Below are 21,041 nucleotides of genomic sequence, written 5' to 3'. Positions count from 1 at the left end.
CAACTGGGGAGTGAACCAGCAGATGGAAGACCTTTCTCTCTCTCACTGCCTCTGCCTCTCTGTAACTCTGCCTTTCAAATAAATAAATAAATCTTTAAAAAGGAAAAAGAAACACTCAAGTGAAGTGGCAACCAACAGACAGACAGGAGAAATTATTTGCAAACTACACAACTGATATCGGATTAATATCCAGAATATATAAAGAAATCAAGAAACTCAACAACAAAACAAACAATCCAGTTAAAAAATGGGCAAAGGATTTAAAGAGGCATTTTTCAAAAGGGGAAATCCAGATGGCAAACAAACACATGAAAAAATGCTCCAGATCACTAGCCATCAAGAAAATGCAAATCAAAACCATAATGAGGTTTCACCTCCACCACCATTAGAATGGCTTTTGTACAGAAATTACCAAACAATAAATAAGTAAATAAATAGACAGATAGATAAATAATCAGGGAAATGCAAATCAAAACCACAATGTTTCATCTCATCCTTGTGAGAATGGCTTTCATACAGAAATCACCAAACAATAAATAAATAATAAATGTGGGAGAAAATGTACCCTAATCCACTGTTGGTAGGAATGTAAACTCTTTCAGCCACTATGGAAGAAAGAATGGAGATACCTCAGCAATCTGAATACAGACCTACTTATGACACAGCCATCCCATTCCCATGAATTTACCCACGGGAAATGATATCAGCATATCAAAGAATCACCTGTACCCCCATGTTTATTGAAACAATTCACAATAGCTAAGACATAGAATCAACCCAAATGATAGTTAACTGATGACTAGATAAAGAAATTACGGGATATATACGCCATGGAATACTACACAGCAGTTAAAAAAATGAAATCTTGTCATTTACAACAAAATGGATGAAACTGAAAAACATCCTACTTAGTGAAATAAGCCAATCCCAAAAGGACAAATATCATATGTTTTCCCTGATCTGTAATACGAATAGAGCACCTAAAAGGTAATCTATAGAAGTAAAATTAACACTTTGAAATGCAATGACTTTGAATAGTCTTTGTCTCAACTGTTGAGGAACAGTTTTTTTTTTCAATCAATTTATTGAACTCTTTACTTAGTATAGAGTTAATTCTATGTGTGTAAAGTTAATTGAAAGTAGATCTTAGTATAGAATAAGAATGAGAATGGGAAAGGAAGGAGGAAGAGTGATGGGAGGGCAGGTACAGTGGGAAAAAAAAATCACTATATTCCTAAAGTTGTATTTATGAAATACATGAAGTTTATACTCCTTAAATAAAAGATTTCTGGGGAAAAATTAAAAATTAAAGAAAAAAGAAAAAAATGATACGGTAGTTAGGCCAAGATTGAATAGTTCCGTTTTTCCCCCCCAGGTTCTCCCTCTTACAACAAAAATGGTTTTGACAAACTGCAACTGAAAAAAAGACTGAAAGGTGTAACTACGTAGGCAGACAGCTCAAAAACCTCAGGTATCAAGGGAAAACACACCTTTGGATCAGCCCAGCTCCTACCGTAGTGGCCATCTGCAGAGTAAACCAGCAGATGGAAGACCGCTCTCTTTCTCTCCCTCTTTCTCTGTAACTCAGCTTCTCAAATAAATAAATAAATCTTTAAAAACAGAAAGAAAAGGAAGCCCTAATACACCATTGGTGGCAAGGCAAATTACTGCAACCATTATGGAAAACTATATGGCGATTCCTCAAAACACTAAAAATGGATCTACCATAAGAACCAGCTATCTCAATTCCAAAAAAAATATTCAAAGGAGGCCAGCGCTGTGGCTCAATAGGCTAATCCTCCACCTTGCAGCGCCGGCACACCGGGTTCTAGTCCTGGTCAGGGCGCCGGATTCTGTCCCGGTTGCCCCTCTTCCAGGCCAGCTCTCTGCTGTGGCCCGGGAAGGCAGTGGAGGATGGCTCAAGTGCTTGGGCCCTGCACCCCATGGGAGACCAGGATAAGTACCTGGCTCCTGCCATTGGATAAGCGCAGTGCGCCGGCCACAGCAGCCATTGGAGGGTGAACCAACGGCAAAGGAAGACCTTTCTCTCTGTCTCTCTCTCTCACTGTCCACTCTGCCTGTCAAAAATATATATATATATATATATCTCCAAAGGAAATGAAGTCAGTGCATCAAATAGATAAGCCAGATATCCTACTTCTAGGAAAATATCCAAACAAACTGAAATCAGCACATGAGATACTTGCAGTCCCATGTTTATTGCAGCCTTGTGTACAACAGCAAGACTACAAAGCAACCTAGATACCCACTGATAATTGGATGAAAAAAATGTAGTATATATACATTATGGAATATTACTCAGGCATTAAAAGGAAAGAAATCCTGACATTTCCAACAAAACAGACAGAACTGGAGATCATTATGCTAAGTGAAATAAGCCATACAGAGAAAGACAAATACCGCATTTTCTCTCATATGAGGAAGTTAATCTGTATATATAGTACATAAAATATGTATATGCAATATTATTTAGTATATATTTATAAATATTGTCTTCCCTGAATTGTACTGTTTACATAATAGAGCCTTCTTTTGTCATTTTATGATCTTAGCCATGAATTCCACATTATGTGATATTAATATGCTCACCCCTGCCCTACATAAATGTATGTATGTGTCTATGTAAATATTTACATATTAATCAAAATTAAGATGTTGAAAATTGATAAATCCATGTATGCTCATTGAACTCTTCTTTATACATTTTTATTTGAAATATTTTAAAATAAAATGGCAAAAAAGGGGCACACTGTAACTAAATAATGTTTATGTTGAACACTTGCTTTCCTTCTAAGAGTATGGAATTTTGGTTGTAGGAAGAGGATGCCTATGTGACCAGCTCCCAGTGAGTCTCTAATGATCTTCCCTAGTAAAACATTTTATACATATTACAAGATGTTGTTGAGGGAATTAAATACACCCTATGTGGCTTTACTGAGAGAGAACTCTTGGAAGCTTGCACTTGGTTCTCTGGGATTTCATACATTTACCTTCCTCTTTGCTGATTTTGTTTTATATTCTTTCATTGTAATAAATCATGGTTGTAAGTATAACTAAATGTTAAATCCTGTGAATATCACTATATACTCAGTCCTATAGCAACTCAGAGTGAATCACAGAAATTTGAGGAGGTTTAGAGGATCCTGTTACAACCAGTTACCACTTTTAAATATAAGAATAAAGGTTATATTCTAGTTATTTTTACTTCCTGTCTATGAAGACTAAAAGTATGAATTTCCACAAGTTAGTGTTAGTAATCACACCATAACATACAGTTTAAACACTATTATGGATTTTTCTAATTTCATTTGTGTACACATTCAAGTAAGCACACAAAAAGAGCATTTAAGTTTTAAATTACCATATGAGAAAATTGTAGAAAAGCACTGAAGAATTTTGTGCATAAGGACCTTAAACATCAGTGAATTAGCAAATGAATTGTTTACTACCTATATTTAATGTAATTGAGCAAAACCAGAACCAAAATATGTCAAATACAACAATAAGTTACATCTATAGTTGGAAAAGAAATGTTATTTGTCTAGATGAAAGAAGTAATTTGGAAACAAAACAAAGGCTAACTTAATGGCTATGTTAAGCTGAAGGGTAAACTGAAAAATTAAAAAAACAAAAAATATTTAACATGTAAAACATACATAATAACATAAAAAGCCCCTTTACCTTAATTATCTGTTCAAATGCTAGGGCAGATTGTAACATCATTGGCCTCTGACTTTGAATCATTTGTTGATCGATAGAATTGTAAAAATGTGCCACCTACAAAGCAAAAGTTCAATCATTAATAATCAGTAGTAACATTTCATTTAAGCTTTAACTTTTCTTCATTTTTAATTAGATTCTTATTCCTAAGATTTAACAGAAAATATTTTTCATCTCCAATACAAGAGTTTACTCACACATTAATAAGATATACAATGAATACAACTCTGCTGAGTTTCTACAATTTTTAAGGCATATTTATTTATTTGAAAGTCAGAGTTACAGAGAGAGAGGGAGAGATTGATCTTCTATCCACTAGTTCATTCCCTAAGATGGCCGGAATGGCCAGTGCTGGGCTTCTGAAACCAGGAACCAGGAGCTTCTTCCATGTCTCACACACTTGAGCCTCTTTCCACTGCTTTTCCCAGGCCATTAGCAAGGATCTGGATCAGAAGCAGAGCAGCTAATACAGGATGCCAGCATTATAGGCAGTATCTTTACCTGCTACTCCACAACATCAGCCATAACTTCCTACAATTTGCCAAATCATTTCTTGAGGCCTGATTAAACAAACATTAAGCTTAGTACTTGCAATCAAAAGGTTCACAACCTCACAGTGAAGAAAAGAAACTAGTAAAGCATGTTAGAAAATTGAATTTTTAAGTCCTTCACTGCACCAAATCTGCTCCAAAAGGATGATTCACATCCAGTATAGGATGAATTGGAAAGGCCTGAGATTTCATCACTACTCAGAACAGTGTACAATTTAAAACATGAATTATTTATTTCTGGAATTTTCTGTTTAATATTTTTAAGCCACAATTGAACACAGAAAGTGAAACCACTGATAAGGGGGTAGTATTGTAACACAGACCGGGAGGAAGGAAGGAAGGAAGGAAGGGAGGGAGGGAGGAAGACCCCAATCTATCAAAAGTACAGAAGCTGAGAAATCCTGTGTCATGATCAATAGCAATGTATTGATTTTTTTAAAGATTTATTTATTTATTTGAAAGTCAGATTACACAGAGAGAGAAGGAGAGGCAAAGCGATTCCATCCGCTGGTTCATTTCCCAGTTGGCCACAACGGCCAGAGCTGCACCAACCAAAGCCAGGAGCCAGGAGCTTCCTCCTGGACTTCCCACATGGGTGCAGGGGCCCAAAGACTTGGGCCATCTTCTACTGCTTTCCCAGGACATAGCAGAGAGCTGGATCAGAAGTGGAGCAGCTAGGACTCAAACCGGCACCCATATGGGATGCTGGCACTGTAGGCAATGGCTTTACCCAGTAGGCCACAGTGTCAGCCCCAGCAAAGGATTCATTTTTATGTCTTCATTACACTAGGCCTGGCAAAGCAGGTGTTCAATGCATCTTTGTTAAATTAAATAACAAATAAAACACTAAATACAAGACTTTATTCCTGTCTTGTAAGATACTATTCCTGCCCTTTATGATCTAATAATCAAGCAAGAGAAAAGATGCTTGTTAAATCCATATGAAAAGTGTTATACTGATGATTTTCACACTGCATACAGAATAAGGATCAACTAAAGGAGGCCACAAATAAAGCGACCTTTGAGTTCAATATTGAACAATGACACAGTTTTCAATCAGAGAGAACAGATTTCAACACATGAAGATATGTTCAGAGAAAAATGTTTCTTAATACCAAAAAAATGGGGGGTACAACATGAAGAAAAGATTATATGCAATGAAGGCCAAAACCAGTAAGATTAGTTGGGACAAGAGTAAGTAGGGCATTAGATGCCATGCTAAGGAGACAAACAATGATGTCTTAACGTTTGGTTTTTAAACAAGGAAATGGCATGGTAACAATGTGCAAATGGGTAGACAGAGGAAATTACTAGAAACAAAGACTAATCCATCAGCCTGGGAATTCTCTAAGTATCTGATCCCAGAAGGCAAGTAGAGGATTCTTTAATTAGAAGGTTCCATATAATCCTTGCAAGTATCATGAAAGGAAAAAAAAAAGAGAGAGAATAACATTCTACTTTTCTAAATGCTTTTAGACTGAAAACTAATAACAATATTTTAAATTAATAAGTTGCTATATAAGTTCCAAGAAAATTTTTGTAACATAATCATTTAGCAAACTCTAATTTCACAAGAGCTAACAGTGTTATTCTATCAGCCTAAAAAAAAAAGTAAAAAACAAAGCCCTTTACATAATGTAGTTTAATGTAATAAACTCATATGCCAGTTCAATGTAATATAACTAGTTTAATGTCATGCTTATTAAAAAATATAATTCCATACTTGTTTAAGAATAATTGCTTGCTTGCAGAATTTCTGTGCAATGTTTGCAACTTGTTGTATTTTGGCAGGAATAACAAAGCCAAGTGCAGAAAGCTGTCGAACTTCTCTCAGAAGAACCACCAAACGATCTGAATAATGCACTTTTAATGATCCATCATTAGGATCTAATTCCATAATTCGACTATTAGCCTCAATACTACAAAACAAAATGAATAATCTTTTATGTTTCATGTTCTCACTCTTTTCACTAATGAAAAACACAATAGTGTTTACAGTTTTTATGTAAACCTAATATTTAAAAAAATACCTTTGTTATCATGGTTTTCAAGTTGTTGGGGTTTCTGAAAATATTATCTCACAACTCAGATTTTGGAAACAGTTGCAATACTGAAAATAAATCATCACCTTAATATTTCAACCAAACAGGCTTTTTAGTGTTTATTTTCTTCTATTTTAAAGACAAATCAGGTCTTTTGATTGGTTTTGTCCCCACCTGATGACTGACTGTTAGCTGTCAGTTTTTTTTCCCAAAATTGTGCTTAAAAATCCACTACCACCAGCCACTTGGGATTCTCTTGGAGTACCCCTCTAGGCCAATGCAGCACGAGGTCTCTGACTTAAATAAATCTTATTTTTCTCAAAACAAAACAAAACAAAAAGACAAAAGAACAGAAAAAAGAGAAAAATGAGAAAGAGAGTAAGAGAGAGAGAGATCTTCCATCTGCTGATTCACTCCCAAATGCCTACAATGGCCAAGGCTGGGACAGGTCAGATCCAGGAGTCTGGAACTCCATCTGGGTATCCCATATGGGTGGCAGGGGCCCAGGAACTTCAGCCATCTGCTCTCTTCCAGGGTACATTAGCAGAAAGTCAGATCAGAAACAAAGTAGCTGAGACTGTAACCAGCACTGGGCTGTGGGTGACAAGTGACAGTTTAACCTGTTGTGCCATAATACCCACTTCAACTTAGCAGCTTTGATGTAAGAAAAATCAACTTCTTTAAAATATATATATATATAAGATTCATGTATTTGTTTGAAAGGCAGAATTACAGAGTGAGTGAGAGACACAAAGAGAGAGAGAGAGAGATCTTCTATCTGCTGGTTCACTCCACAAATGGCAGCAATGGCCAGGGCTGGGCCAGATTGAAGTCAGGAGTCCTGAGCTTCATCTGGCTCTCCCAAGTGGGTGCAGGGGCCAAAACACTTGGGCCATCTTCCACTGCTCTCCCAGGTGCATTAGCAGGTAGCTGGATCGGAAGTACAACAGCCAGGACTCAAACTGGTGCCCATATGGGATGCCGGTGTCACTGGCAACAGCTTTGCCCGCTTCACCACGATGCAGGACCCAAAGAAACCAACTTCTTACATGACAGCTAAGATGCAAAATTCACAATATTTCCATCACAAATCAAAAAGGTTTGATTTTCTTTCTTTTTTTTTTTTTTTTATTTGACAGGTAGAATTGTAGACAGTGAAAGAGAGACAGAGAGAAAGGTCTTCCTTCCATTGGTTCACTAATGGCTGCTACGGCCGGCGCAGCACCAATCTGAAGGCAGGAGCCAGGTGCTTCCTCCCAGTCTCCCATGCAGGTGCAGGAACCCAAGCACTTGGGCCATCCTCTGCTTCCCTCCTGAGCCACAGCAGAGAGCTGGAATGGAAGAGGAGCAACCGGGACTAGAACCCGGGGTGCCGGCGCTGCAGGCAGAGGATTAGCCAAGTGAGCCACGGCGCCGGCCATGATTTGTTTTCTAATAATACCTTGGATTTTTTTTTAATCAGACTACTTGCTTCCTCTACACTTTAAAGATTTATTTTATTTATTTGAAAGGTAGATCCACAGAGAGAGAGAGAGAGACAGAAAAAGAGAGAGAGACAGAGAGAGAGTTCTCCGGTCCCTGGGTTCACTCCCCAAATGGCCACAAGGGCCAAGGCTAGGCCAGACCGAACCCAACAATCAGGAGCTTCATCTGGGTCTCCCACATGGGCACAGAGGCCTAAGACTTGGGTCATCCTCCACTGGTTTCCTGGACACATTAGCAGGGAGCTGAGTTGGAAGTGGAGCAGCCAGGACTCAAACCAGTGCCCATATGGAATGCCAGTGTCAAAGGCAGAGGCTTTACCTGCTATGTCACAACGCTGGCCCTATTCCTTTATACTCTTATCAAAGGATCAATAACAAAGAATATCAAAACATGGTATCAATAGAAAGATCCAAACATTTCACTCTTATACCCCTTGTTTCACTACCTACGGACTGCCCTTTCTGTGTGTTTCTTTTTTTTTTTAAGATTTGCTTATTTATTTATCTCATTGAAAAACAGCAGAGAGGGAGAGAGATCTTCTGGTTTATTCCCAAAATTACCACACAGCCAGGACTGTGTCAGGCCAAAGCCAGGAACCAGGAACTCAGTTCAGGTCTCTCACATGGGTGGCAGGGGCCCAAGCATTTGGGCCACCATCTACTTCCCAGGCTCATAAGCAAGAAGCTGGAACAGAAGCAGAATAGCTGGGACTCGAACTGGCACTCCAATATGCAGTGCTGACATCAAAAGTAGTGGCTTAATACACTGTACCACATTGTTGGCCTGTCTCTGTTTCTTAGAAAGGCTCTAATAGCAAATACTATATTGAGACACTAAAATCAGCATGGATCATAAAACTGCTGAGCTAAGTTAAAAATAAAGTATTGATTTCATCACCTTCCTTTCATTATTAGGATTATACAACACTCATTTTTCCAAATCACTTTCACAGTAGGTTAATACTCCTTCTGTGGCACCAGCATCCCATATGGACACCGGTTCTAGTCCCAGCTGTTCCTTTTCCGATCCAGTTACCTGTTATGGACTGGGAAAGCAGTAGAAGACGGCCCAAGTGAGTGGGCTCCTGCACCTGCATGGGAGACCTAGAAAAAGCTCCTGGCTCCTGGCTTCGGATCGTCCCAGCTCTGGCCGGTGTGGTCGTTTAGGGAGTGAACGAGCAGATAGAAGACCTTTCTCTCTGTCTCTCCCTCTCTCTGTCTGTAACTCTACCTCTCAAATAAATAAATAAATTTTTTTTAAAAAATGTAACCTCCTGAATGGCAAATAATAAATCTATTCAGCCTACTTAATAACATAGAAAATAAGGCATAAAAAAAGTAGATACTTTAAAATGGCTTAAATCAAGACAAATAGTCTGTTGTAGTCTTTTTGTTGTAATTGGGTAGTAAACCTGAAGACAGGAACTGTGTCTGTATGCTTCTCTCTCTGCATCTCAAATACATTTCTAAAAATAAAATGAATATAATTTACAGTTTACAGTAATTATCTATAATATTAATATGAAATGGTAGAAAAACATATAAGTACCAACGATAAAAAAAAACACTAAGATGAATCTGCAGTTCTAGGGAACAGACACAAGAAGCAAAGAGAAGGCAGTCAATAAACTATGAACTCGTAATGTCCAACCTCAATGACTCAAAGGTTGATGACCAAAAAATAAACAAAACAAAAAATTATAGGAGGAGCAGCAAGTTTAGGGAAAGAAAAGAGATAATTAATTCCATTTTGCCATTTGAAGTAATAACATGTTTCTGAATATTAAGTTTAATATATTTATACTTACCACAAACCAGATCTGGAATCAGACAAACCTGATTGAATCTCTCTGGACCAGTCATCAAATTGTTCCTGTTCATACAGTTTAAATTGGTCTAAGAGATCTTCAGCACTTCGATGGAAATATCGAAATCCTGACAAATCAGACAAAAGAGCCTCTGCAATCTTGAGAGTATCATCTACCTTAAAAGTCAAAAGGATAGGCATTGTTTACATTCTAATATTAGTGTAAAATAATGAGTCTTTTCTATTTTCTATGATTTAGAAATTATTTTCCTTTCACCTATAAATAGTAAAATGGATGATCTGACAAAGAGACTAAGTCTATCAACTCCTCCTTTACTTCTGAATTATACAACCCCAGAACAGCAAAACACAAGAGGGTAACTCAAACAGACATAATTTAAATAGTGAAAAAAGGGGAAGTCTAGTCTCAAAATATTTATGCCTTAATGGTTTTTACAAAAAACTCCAAGAACTTCAGCAATACTCCTAAAAACCTCCAGCAATAATTTTCACCCTTCACTAAATCCCCTGGCTAATAGTTCAAATAGTAATTAGGCTAATTTGAATGTCAATTAAGAGAAAGAAATTTTTTTTCTACAACTATACCAAAAACATTGTAGCAATCAGGAAAGTTGATTAATAGAATCAGACAGAAATTTCTAGAAAATAAGATATCATAAACATAAACTTGAGTAAGTAGAACTGTTAAATATGCTAACTTTTATAATATTCTAAATTCTCTTGCTAATAATCACAGATTACAGTGAATTAATACTGTATAGTCAAATGGAAGATAAATAGCATGGTAATTAACAAATCCAAGAATTGTCCATTTTAATAATATTAAAAGTCTTCTAAATCTATAAATTGCTGTCACTACCTTCAACAAAGCCATAATTACCTTTTACCTTTCCTTTAATTTATCTTCAACCCAGAATAATTTATTTACATAATACTCTTACAGACAGATTTCAACTATGAAGATTTTCCAACTATAGTTGTTTAATGAGTATGAATGATGCTTTCCTCTTGAATAATTTTTTTTTATTTGACAGAGTTAGACACTGAGACAGAGAGACAGAGAGAAAGGTCTTCCTTCCATTGGTTCACTCCCCAAATGGCTGCTACAGCCAGAACTACACTGATCCAAAGCCAGGAGCCAGGTGCTTCCTCCTGGTCTCCCACCCGGGTGCAGGCGCCCAAGCACTTGGGCCATCCTCCACTGCCTTCCCGGGCCACAGCAGAGAGCTGGACTGGAAGAGGAGCAACTGGGACTAGAACCCAGCACCCAACTCTTGAATAATTTTTTTAATGGTACTTAGCTGGAACAATTGGAATGATAAATGATCTAATAACTATTAAAATCCCCTTTGCACATGTTTTAAGTCTTTTACATTTCACATGAAAATCAGATGGATATGCCAAGGAAATTTTGTTTTCACTATGGATCTTTACTGGCTTCAACACAACTTAATTTAGTACATTCTGAGTAATAAGTATTCTTCAGCCTTATTAAAAGGTACCTTCAATTCCAGCTGGCGAACCCAAACGATATTATTGACAACTTCTGAAAGATTTTTCCCAGAAAGTGGTCCAGATGCGTCACCAGGAATTCCCCGGCACCTATTCTCAAAGTCTAATCGAAAATCTATAAAATTTAAATCATCAAGTATCAAGTGAGACAGAGAAAGAAACTAAGCTACTAATGTAAAAAAAAAAAAAAAAAGTCATTTGTAACAGAAAATTCATACGTATTCAACATAAAAATGTCAATATATAATCTTCATCATAAATGATTTGCAACAAAGACAAAAATTTACAGAAGTATTTTCTTAAACAAACACCAAACTGTCTGATAAGCTTTTACCTTTAACTGAGTCCACAAGTCTTGCCAGCAAAGTTTCTCTTTCTAACATCAATTCTTTGCTTATTGTTGGACGCTTCACCAAGTCTTTATATTTCAAAAATGCTTGAAGAAGCTAATATAAAATAAAAAGTATGCATTCAACCTAATGGATTGCTTAGTTAATACTTATATATTTACTAAAACAGAGAAAGGGGAATATTAGAAGTAAAATATTTCAATGTTTTACCTGCTGGGGACTGTCTTGAATTTCTGAAATATAATTTTTCAATTTTCCTGCTATTTTTTGTTCCGCGGGTGCAATAATTTTTTCATATTGAGACACTGCAGCTTTCCACAAAGGCTAAACACATTAATAATAGTGTTAAACTTTAAATTTTAAAACTCTGCTTTTAAAAAAAGCAACACAAACAGAAAATTAAATAGACATAAAGAAATATGTATATTTAACCTCAGTGTATGGATTATATTGCACAGGATTCAGGCCAGTAAAAGGTTCAAATACTCGAGCCAAGCATATGATTGTCTCTTCACTAGCAGGCAAAAAGTAAAGAAGCTTCTCATGAATTGTTCTAACAGCCAAAATCTGAAACACAAAATATTGAAACAACAAAATTTATTTGAATAAAAAATTTGCATAAGTAGGTTAAAACTCTAAAGATCTTGGGCAAGAATTTATTTTAAACTAGGTTTCCTGAAATGAACAAAACTGAAACTATAGTTCTGAGAATTACTAAACATTAGTAATCAATGGGGTTCATAATAACTATCATTCCACTAACTTTAATCATTGTGCTCAATCTTAATGAAAATATGGAGGATCTAAATATTTTTAAAGTATCTTCAAAGTTAATTTTAAGAAAACATTTATAGGTTACCCTTAATATAGTAAAAATTAGATTAATCTGGTTCTCATTATTAAGTTATACTTGTGATAACTAAATGACAGCCTGATTACAATTTATTAAAAAATGGAAAGAATATTTCTTCTAAGCATTGGCTTAGAGGTTAAGATGCTGTTGAGGACACCCTTACCCCATATCAGGGTTCCAGGGTTCAAGTCTTAGTTCTGCTCCTTTCAGCATTCCTGCTACTGCAACACCCTAGGAAGCAGCAGGCAATGGTTCAAATAGTTGAAACCCTGACGCTCAAGGAGACCAGAGAGTTCCCGCTCCTGGGTTCAGCATGGCACAGCCCCAGCTGTTGAGGGCTTTTATGGAGTGAACAAAGGTAGATGGGAGCTCTTTGTGGTATGGTGTGTATGTGTGTATGTGTGTATGTGTATGTGTGTGTGTGTGTGTGTGTCTGCCTTTCAAAGAAATATTTTCAAAAATCAAGGACTCTAATAAAAAGTGAGGCAGAGAAGATAAAGATGAGATAGGAACTGAAAAATAACAATGACTGTTGAAACAGTGATGAATACACAGATATTCATTACATGTTTTTAAATTTCTGTATATTTTTGAAATACTTCATAAGGAAAAAGGTAATAAAATGAATAAAATAAACCCAAGTAGAGAACTATGGCTCCCCTAAGCATGGTGGATGGGACCAGTCCACTCGAGAAATCTTCAAATAATCTATTTTGCCTATCCCTTAAAGCTAATAATGAAATCCATAACTCACATAAATTAAGCTGCTGTTTCAGATATTTCCACTGAGTACTGTCTAAAAAGCTATCCCTACTTAAAAACAAGAGAATGTCTGAGATTTTCTATAAACAGACATATGGGTTATCTCTTTTACAACAAAGAACAAAACAGAAGATTACAACTAACAAGCTGACCACATACCAAAAAAAAAAAAAAAAAAAAAGAGGCAGTTAGCATCCACTGTGCACCTGGTTCTGTGCCAGATGACAATCACAAATTCTCTCGCATGAACCTTAACTCTTACTCTCTGCCAAAACTATAATCTCTCACCAGATATGCAGTGGTTGTTAATTATAAAATATATTCACAAACAATTTAAGCTCTACCTATCACTTAAAGACAAACATCAATAATCTAACAGATACCTCTTCAAGACGTTTGCCAAGTTTGTCAAGTGTTTCTGGGAAGTATTTTTCATTTTTCCATGGATGGGGAACATAACGCTGCCACACCTGACCTGTTAGATGATTACATACTATCACCCACTGTTCACAGATAGAAATAGCAGCTTTCAGGTGTTCCTTCACAAGATAGTAAGGATCTTCCCATAGGTTCAAAGTTCCCAATTTTTTCTGAACAAAGCATCCAAATGAACCACCTAATAAAACATAAAGCAGAGATTTTAATGGAAACAAATGTCTTGACAGAATTAGAAAATGCATGCTTATATTAAAATATACAAAGTAGCAAAAATTAAGGATCTGTGAAATATCACATGTATACCTTTAGACTAGCACTATTAATAATAATGCTAATATTTTAAAAACATACATATACATGATTAGATAATATTTTCACATCTTTCAATATACTGTGTACATCTCAAAGAAATATATATCCAGAACTGGCACTGTGGCATAGTGGGTTAAGCCACTGCCTGCATGCCACCATCCCATATGGGTGCCATTTCACATCCTGGCTGCTCCACTTCTGATTGAGCTCCCTGCTTATGTACCGGGAAAGCAGTGGAATATGGCCCAAGTCCTTGGGCCCCTGCACCCACATGGGAGACCCAGAAGATCTTGGCTCCTGGCTTCAGATCAGCCCAGTTTCAGCCATTGCTGCCATTTGGGGAGTAATATCTCTCTCTTTCTCTCTCTCTCCGTAACTCTGCCTTTCAAATTAATAAATAAATCTTAAAAAAAAAGAAATATATATCCCCAAATTTTATAAGGCTGCAGAGTTGGCTGGCACCAAGGCTCACTAGGCTAATCCTCCGCCTTGCGGCACCAGCACACCGGGTTCTAGTCCCAGTTTGGGCGCCGGATTCTTTCCCGGTTGCCCCTCTTCCAGGCCAGCTCTCTGCTGTGGCCCAGGAGTGCAGTGGAGGATGGCCCAAGTGCTTGGGCCCTGCACACCATGGGAGACCAGGAGAAGTACCTGGCTCCTGCCATCGGATCATCGCGGTGCGCCGGCCGCAGCGCACCGGCCACAGCGGCCATTGGAGGGTGAACCAACGGCAAAAGGAAGACCTTTCTCTCTGTCTCTCTCTCTCACTGTCCACTCTGTCAAAAAAAAAAAAAAAAGGCTGCAGAGTTTACTGTACGGACGCATTACATAAATAATTCACAAATGCTATTTGTTTTTAGTCATATAACAGACAGTACTATAATAAATATTCTTGTATATATACACCTTTATGTACTTACTTGACATTTCCTTAGGATAACAAAAAGGGTATTTTCTGGATCAAAAATTTTATTTATTTTTTATTTTTATTTTTTTGACAGGCAGAGTGGACAGTGATTGAGACAGAGAGAAAGGTCTTCCTTTGCCATTGGTTCACCCTCCAATGGCCGCTGTGGCCGGCGCGCTGCAGCTGGCGCACCGCGCTTATCGGAACCCAGGAGACAGCTGCTTCTCCTGGTCTCCCATGTGGGTGCAGGGCCCAAGGACTTGGGCCATCCTCCACTGCCTTCCCGGGCCACAGCAGAGAGCTGGCCTGGAAGAGGAGCAACCGGGACAAAATCCGGCGCCCCGACCAGGACTAGAACCCGGGGTGCCAACACCGCAAGCAGAGGATTAGCCTAGTGAGCCGCGGCGCCGGCCTGGATCAAAAATTTTAATGTTCACAGGTAAGTCATGCATTTTAAAGAATTTTTCATTTATTAAAAAATAAAGCTTAAATTAATTTATGTACAAATACTAAGAATCTACATAAACATATTTCTGTTAATGGACAATAACTTGACACATATGATTTAAATTAACCAACCATATACAAATACTTATTTAATTCTATATGATTTACTTTAAAAATTACTTTAAATAGCAATTATAACATTAAGGAGCAGTTTAAGTAAAGGCTTAAAGGGAAAAAACTTAAACAGCTTTCCAAAATTGCAAAAGTTCATTTCTTTACTAGTACCTATAATATCTAAAAGATGTAGCATTCGTGATTCAGGATAATGATCATGTTCTGTTTGCCTCCACACATCATCTACAACATCTCGAGTGGTCTCCACCAAGTCAACAACTTCCAATAAAGAGAGGTTGTCCAAGTTATAAAACTCCTAAAACCAAAATGCATTAATCTTTAAACATAATATTTGTAGTTTGATAAAATAGTCAAAATGTTCAGTCTTTTTCCAATTGCTACAATTGTGACAATTGCCATATATTCTCTTTTTTCTATGCCATATGATAATTATTTTATATAAATGCCCTACAAGTTCCTGCAAAAACAAATTTCATAGAAAAATAATCATTTATTTTCACACATGGCACATTTTTATTCAAATTTGGATTCGTTGATTTACCCAATACAAGTGGTCTTAACTGCACATACATACTACCCACTGTAGTTCTTATTTATTCATTCATTTATTGCATTGCAAAAAGTAGGGTTAACAATAATACATAGTACAAAGTATTATATTAATACATACTAAAGCTTATGATACTATATTACATTATTGTTACAAAAAGAAACCCTTAAAACCATTCAAACATTCCATTAAAAAGAAATAATAGTGGAAACAAGTATCAAATTATAATTTGTTAAACAGACTTTTATAATCAGAATGGTTATTTAACCTCTGTATAGACATATCAAGGAATAATCAACCAAATAAGCATAAAACTAAGATATCTATATCAGTCTATTTCAAAGAGCTAATTTGAGTAAGTAAACTTTCTCTCAAAAGAGTATACTACTTGTACATGGATATACCTCTGATAATATACTAGGATTTGTTTTCACTATGTACCTGCATAAAAATAACTTTCTTTTTGAGAACAGAGATTAGAATTTTAAAAATTTTTTAAAGTTTTGATTTTAAAAATGTATTTATTTGAAGTGTGCATCTTAGGTACACTTTGCAACATTTGAAGGATGTATACATCTTTTGTTTATAATCAAGTAGATTTAAAACTAAGTAAAGCATAGTAGAAACTGAATCCTTGAGTACTTTTATAAGAGCTTGATATGTAACTATGAATCACATACTCTTGCAATTGTTTCAAATAATTCTTTAAAGTAGCTGGCTCTTTCTTTACTAATCTGTTTATTTCCACGATGAGCTTGTTCTATCCAAAACTGGAACTCATCACTTGGTGTAAGAATACCTGTGTACGTGAAGAGTAAAAGGGAAGAATTAGAGAGAAATATGAAGACAAAAAACTGCTTCCTTTCCTGATTTTGGTTATTTCTACATTCATGTATACTTCCCATGCACAGAAAGTAAGTTTATAACCTCTATCAACATTCTTATTTATATCTACTAGAAAAAGCAACACAGCCGCTTATATATACTTTACATTAAATTTGTTGTTCAGCATGATTCCTGAATGCTTTCGTAAACCATTCATAATACAAGGTTTTCCTAAATCAAATTCCAGTACCTTTCATAGTATTAAATATCATTCAAATGAAAATAATTATAATTTAATCATCAAATAATTGAGCGTAATTTGAAAATATAAACAAATTAAAATGAAGTTACTCTTGCGGTGCCGCGGCTCACTAGGCTAATCCTCCGTCTTGCAACGCCGGCACACCGGGTTCTAGTCCCAGTCGGGGCGCCGGATTCTGTCCCACTTGCCCCTCTTCCAGGCCAGCTCTCTGCTGTGGCCAGGGAGTGCAGTGGAGGATGGCCCAAGTGCTTGGGCCCTGCACCCGCATGGGAGACCAGGAGAAGTACCTGGCTCCTGCCATAGGATCAGCGCAGTGCGCCGGTCGCAGCGCGCCAGCCACGGCCCCATTGGAGGGTGAACCAACAGTAAAGGAAGACCTTTCTCTCTGTCTCTCTCTCTCACTGTCCACTCTGCCTGTCACCCCAACCCCAAAACAAAGTACTCTTAAATTTGCTATTCACTTTTCCAATGATCTTTGATTATCTTAGTTACATGCTAGAAATAAATGCACATAAGTAACAATAGTTACATGCTAGAAATACACTACTATTCCAATATACATGGGTTTCAAAAAATATCCAGTTCATTATTTAAGCAAAATATAAAACTGTATCCATATTTTAAAATAAGTCATGGGGCCAATGCTTGTAGCATAATAGGCTAAGCTTCCAACTGTGGCTCTAGCACGCCATATGGGCACCAGTTTGTGTCCTGCTGCTCCTCTTCCAACCCAGGTCTCTGCTATGGCCTGGGAAAACAGTGGAAAATGGCCCAAGTGCTCGAGCCCCTGCACCCGTGTGGGAGACCTGGAAGAAGCTCCTGGCTCCTGGCTTTGGATCGGCACAGCTCCAGCCACTGTGGCCATTTGGAGAGTGAATCAGTCAAAGGAAGACCTTTCTCTCTATCTCTCCCTCTCTCTCTCTCTAACTCTACCTCTTATATAAACAAATATTTTTTAAAAAGTCATGCATTTCATATTAATTGCTCATATCAATAGTAATTTATAGCCACAATGAAATTATATTTAGCTTCAATCAAAATATATTTTAAATTAAAAGTCATGTCTTATTATTTTTGTGAGATATACCACTAAAATCAGGTCCTCAATATCTGCATATTCTGCATCACAGCAGCAAAAAATTTGAATCCTGACATGATTTTCCTATCATACTGTAAACAGGTATCCTTTTTGCATTTAATACCACATTTTTTCATTTTTATGTTTTCATTACACTATTTGTATCTTTTCATTTATTTTATTTTTTAAAAAGATTTATTTATTTATTTGAAAGAGTTGAGAGAGAAAAACAGAGAGAAATCTTCCATCCACTGGTTCACTCTCCAAATGACCACAATGGCCCAGTCTGAAGCCAAAAGCCCAGAGCTTCTTCCAGGCCTGCCACATGGGTGCAGGGTTGAGTCATCTTCTGCTGCCCTTCCTTGGTCATTAGCCAGAAGTGGAGAAGCCAGGACTGGAACCAACACCACAGGAGGCAGCTTTACCTGCTAAGCCACAGAGCCAGCCCCAAGTTACACTATTTAAAATGGCCCCAAAGCTTAGCATTAACTGGCTGGAGTTGCTAAGCAAGAAGGTTGTGACATGCCCTACAGAGAAATAAGCTTCATGCAGGCATATTTTACAGAGCTGTTGGCTGTGAAGCCAATGTTAATTAATCAATAATATAAACTGAAATATCTTTAAATAAAAACACAGGAAAAACAAGGTGATTTGCTGATGAAATGTTGTGACCAGAGGCTTAAAGGAACCTAACTCTGTATGTCCCCTAGGAACAATGGTTCAGTATCTCTAATTCAGTATTGGGAACTTAACTTCTGTGAATGAGGATCAACCATACGTTCCTATTTCAACAAATTCTACACTGTTATAGATTACATTTTCCTCTTGTCTAAATCCATAAGTCTTATTTATTGAAACAAACAAACAAAATAACTTATGCTTCAAGAAGTTCCAACAGCATGGGAAGAAATGTGCAAAGAAATATGTTCATTATTAATGTACTAATGAAGCAATCATTTTGAACTTCCTTTGATTAAGCTACATGTAATTATATCATAAAACTACTTTGACAAGTGACTTACAAAATATTATATATGCTTATATACCTCTTGTGTCATCTTCCCTAACTTTCAATTTTGAAAAGTGAGTGTCTGATCTTCGTAGAACTATTCCCAATCCAGCTTCTAGTTCACTTAAAAGATTCTGAAGTTTGGGATCAAAGTTTTGACTCCATTCCTGATCCTAAACAAAAATAAGAGCAACCGTTGATCAAAATCTTGGCAATCAAATTGGCTTCCTAAAACACTATCTATAGAACTAAGACCAAACATCACTCTTTCACTTAAGGCCTGACAATACCTCCACTTCGTAAGAGGGATTAAAAAGTTCTCCCAACTATTACAACTTTATAAAGACGATTTACTATAGAAATGTAAGAGATGATACAGGTTTGCATTTTTGTCTAATTTCTGTCAACAAAGTAATATTGAAGATTTTAATTAAAAACCTGAAATACTGATATTAACAGTAAATAAGATTTTAATTAAAAACCTGAAATACTGCTAATATTAACAGTAAATAAAATAATAAATGTTAGAAACTTTATTTATGAAAAGGTTTACTCAAATGCCAAAGTATAAAGGCAATGGTGATACAGGTACTTTACGCACCTTTAACAACACAGGTGCAAACACTTGCCGTACTGCTTGGTAAAGAGAATTAATAGGAGACTCCAGCATAGATGAAACAAGAATGTTATTATGTAGATTCTCATCTGTAATAACTTCAGGTCGCAGTTTGAAAAACACCAGCACTTTATCTTTTGTGTCACCAAAATCAATCTAAAGTGATAAACAAATGATTTTTAATGTTATCTTCTTGAAATTCACTATTCAAAAGAAATGCTTCTCTAAAATGTTATATTGCTATAGTTATATCCACTGGGAAAAAATGATTACTTTAAAAATAAAAATATTAAAATATATCAAATTAAAATCTATCTCTGTTTCTTAAGAAAGAATACCTCAGTTTAAAAATATATCCCCACTCACATGTAATACCATAAATCCATTTTGATAACTGTCGTATAAACACAAAGCATTCTGTATTGTTAAAATACACTACCAACTATTCCACTGCAGCCAGCTTAAGTAACACTATAAATTGAAGCTAGATGGCCCAGGTATAAAACAATGAGTTTTTACTCCTCCACTAATTTCCAGAAAGTTCATTACAAAAAATGTAAAGTACTTTGTCACCAGAGAAAATAATTTTGAAAGGTGCTTTTTAAATTACATACACACTCCAAACTACCAAAAGGTACTTGTTGTCTAACTCCTAAAATTATCTTTATCTTAACCAAAAAAGTTTCTTTAAAGCCTTTGAGCATCAAATTATTTTTTCACATAGCTAAATTTAAAATTGAAACCACATGAATTCAATCGGAATTCACCAAAACAACCTTGTTTATTTGTCAGATCACAGTAATTAGCTCATTAGCCAAAAAGTTTACTACTCATATAAGTTTTTGCATCATACACACATTTTCAGAGTTATTCCATTTTCTTTTTTCCAGGAAGAAAAAGCTTTGAAACAAGATTACTGCTGTGTTTGAGCGCCACAAAGCTGGCCCCCACTTCTACTTTCAATACCCAACCCAAGATACATTTTCACAAATCTAAACTCCTTCCCCTCTTTCCCACTGCATTTTATCTGACCTTTCAGCGGCATTCACAACACTCTGTCCTGATTATATAATCTGTTGAGTGTATGTCAAACCAGGCCACTAAAGTGGGGCTCTGGTATTAGGGGACCTTACTCTGGCTTATAAACCTAATGGAGAGGCAAAATAGTTAACACCTAGAATGTAACCTTTGTTCCTTAATTCCCTCAGTCATAAAATGGGAATAAGAATAGTTCCCATCTTAGTGTTAATGTGGACATTAAATGCACTAACACATTTAAACTGGTTAGAATAGTAGCTAACAGAGAGTAAGTGAAAACCAATGTTAGCGATGACTACCTATC

At 36.4% G+C, this 21,041-nt stretch overlaps 1 protein-coding gene across 5 annotated transcripts in view; it reads right to left on the bottom strand.

Moving 5' to 3' along the window:
- Window positions 1-21,041, bottom strand: part of DYNC2H1 (dynein cytoplasmic 2 heavy chain 1) — a 367,303-nt gene that overhangs the window by 344,953 nt on the left and 1,309 nt on the right. For 4 of the 5 annotated variants that reach the window (XM_051820199.2, XM_002708539.5, XM_051820207.2 and 1 more), the window contains exons 2-13: window positions 19,685-19,855; window positions 19,121-19,256; window positions 16,590-16,708; window positions 15,510-15,654; window positions 13,507-13,739; window positions 11,941-12,075; window positions 11,719-11,832; window positions 11,493-11,604; window positions 11,149-11,273; window positions 9,627-9,802; window positions 6,016-6,211; window positions 3,703-3,798 (exon numbers count right to left, since the gene is read on the bottom strand). In XM_051820199.2, coding sequence (XP_051676159.2) covers window positions 3,703-3,798; window positions 6,016-6,211; window positions 9,627-9,802; window positions 11,149-11,273; window positions 11,493-11,604; window positions 11,719-11,832; window positions 11,941-12,075; window positions 13,507-13,739; window positions 15,510-15,654; window positions 16,590-16,708; window positions 19,121-19,256; window positions 19,685-19,855 — 1,758 coding nt within the window. The remainder of the gene's footprint in view (window positions 1-3,702; window positions 3,799-6,015; window positions 6,212-9,626; window positions 9,803-11,148; window positions 11,274-11,492; window positions 11,605-11,718; window positions 11,833-11,940; window positions 12,076-13,506; window positions 13,740-15,509; window positions 15,655-16,589; window positions 16,709-19,120; window positions 19,257-19,684; window positions 19,856-21,041) is intronic. The other variant, XM_070077478.1, reaches the window with a different exon arrangement.

This window comes from Oryctolagus cuniculus, chromosome 1, assembly GCF_964237555.1.
Source record: "Oryctolagus cuniculus chromosome 1, mOryCun1.1, whole genome shotgun sequence".
Taxonomy (NCBI): domain Eukaryota; kingdom Metazoa; phylum Chordata; class Mammalia; order Lagomorpha; family Leporidae; genus Oryctolagus; species Oryctolagus cuniculus.
Note: the sequence above shows the minus strand (reverse complement) of the source record. Positions and strands in the feature narration are given on the sequence as shown.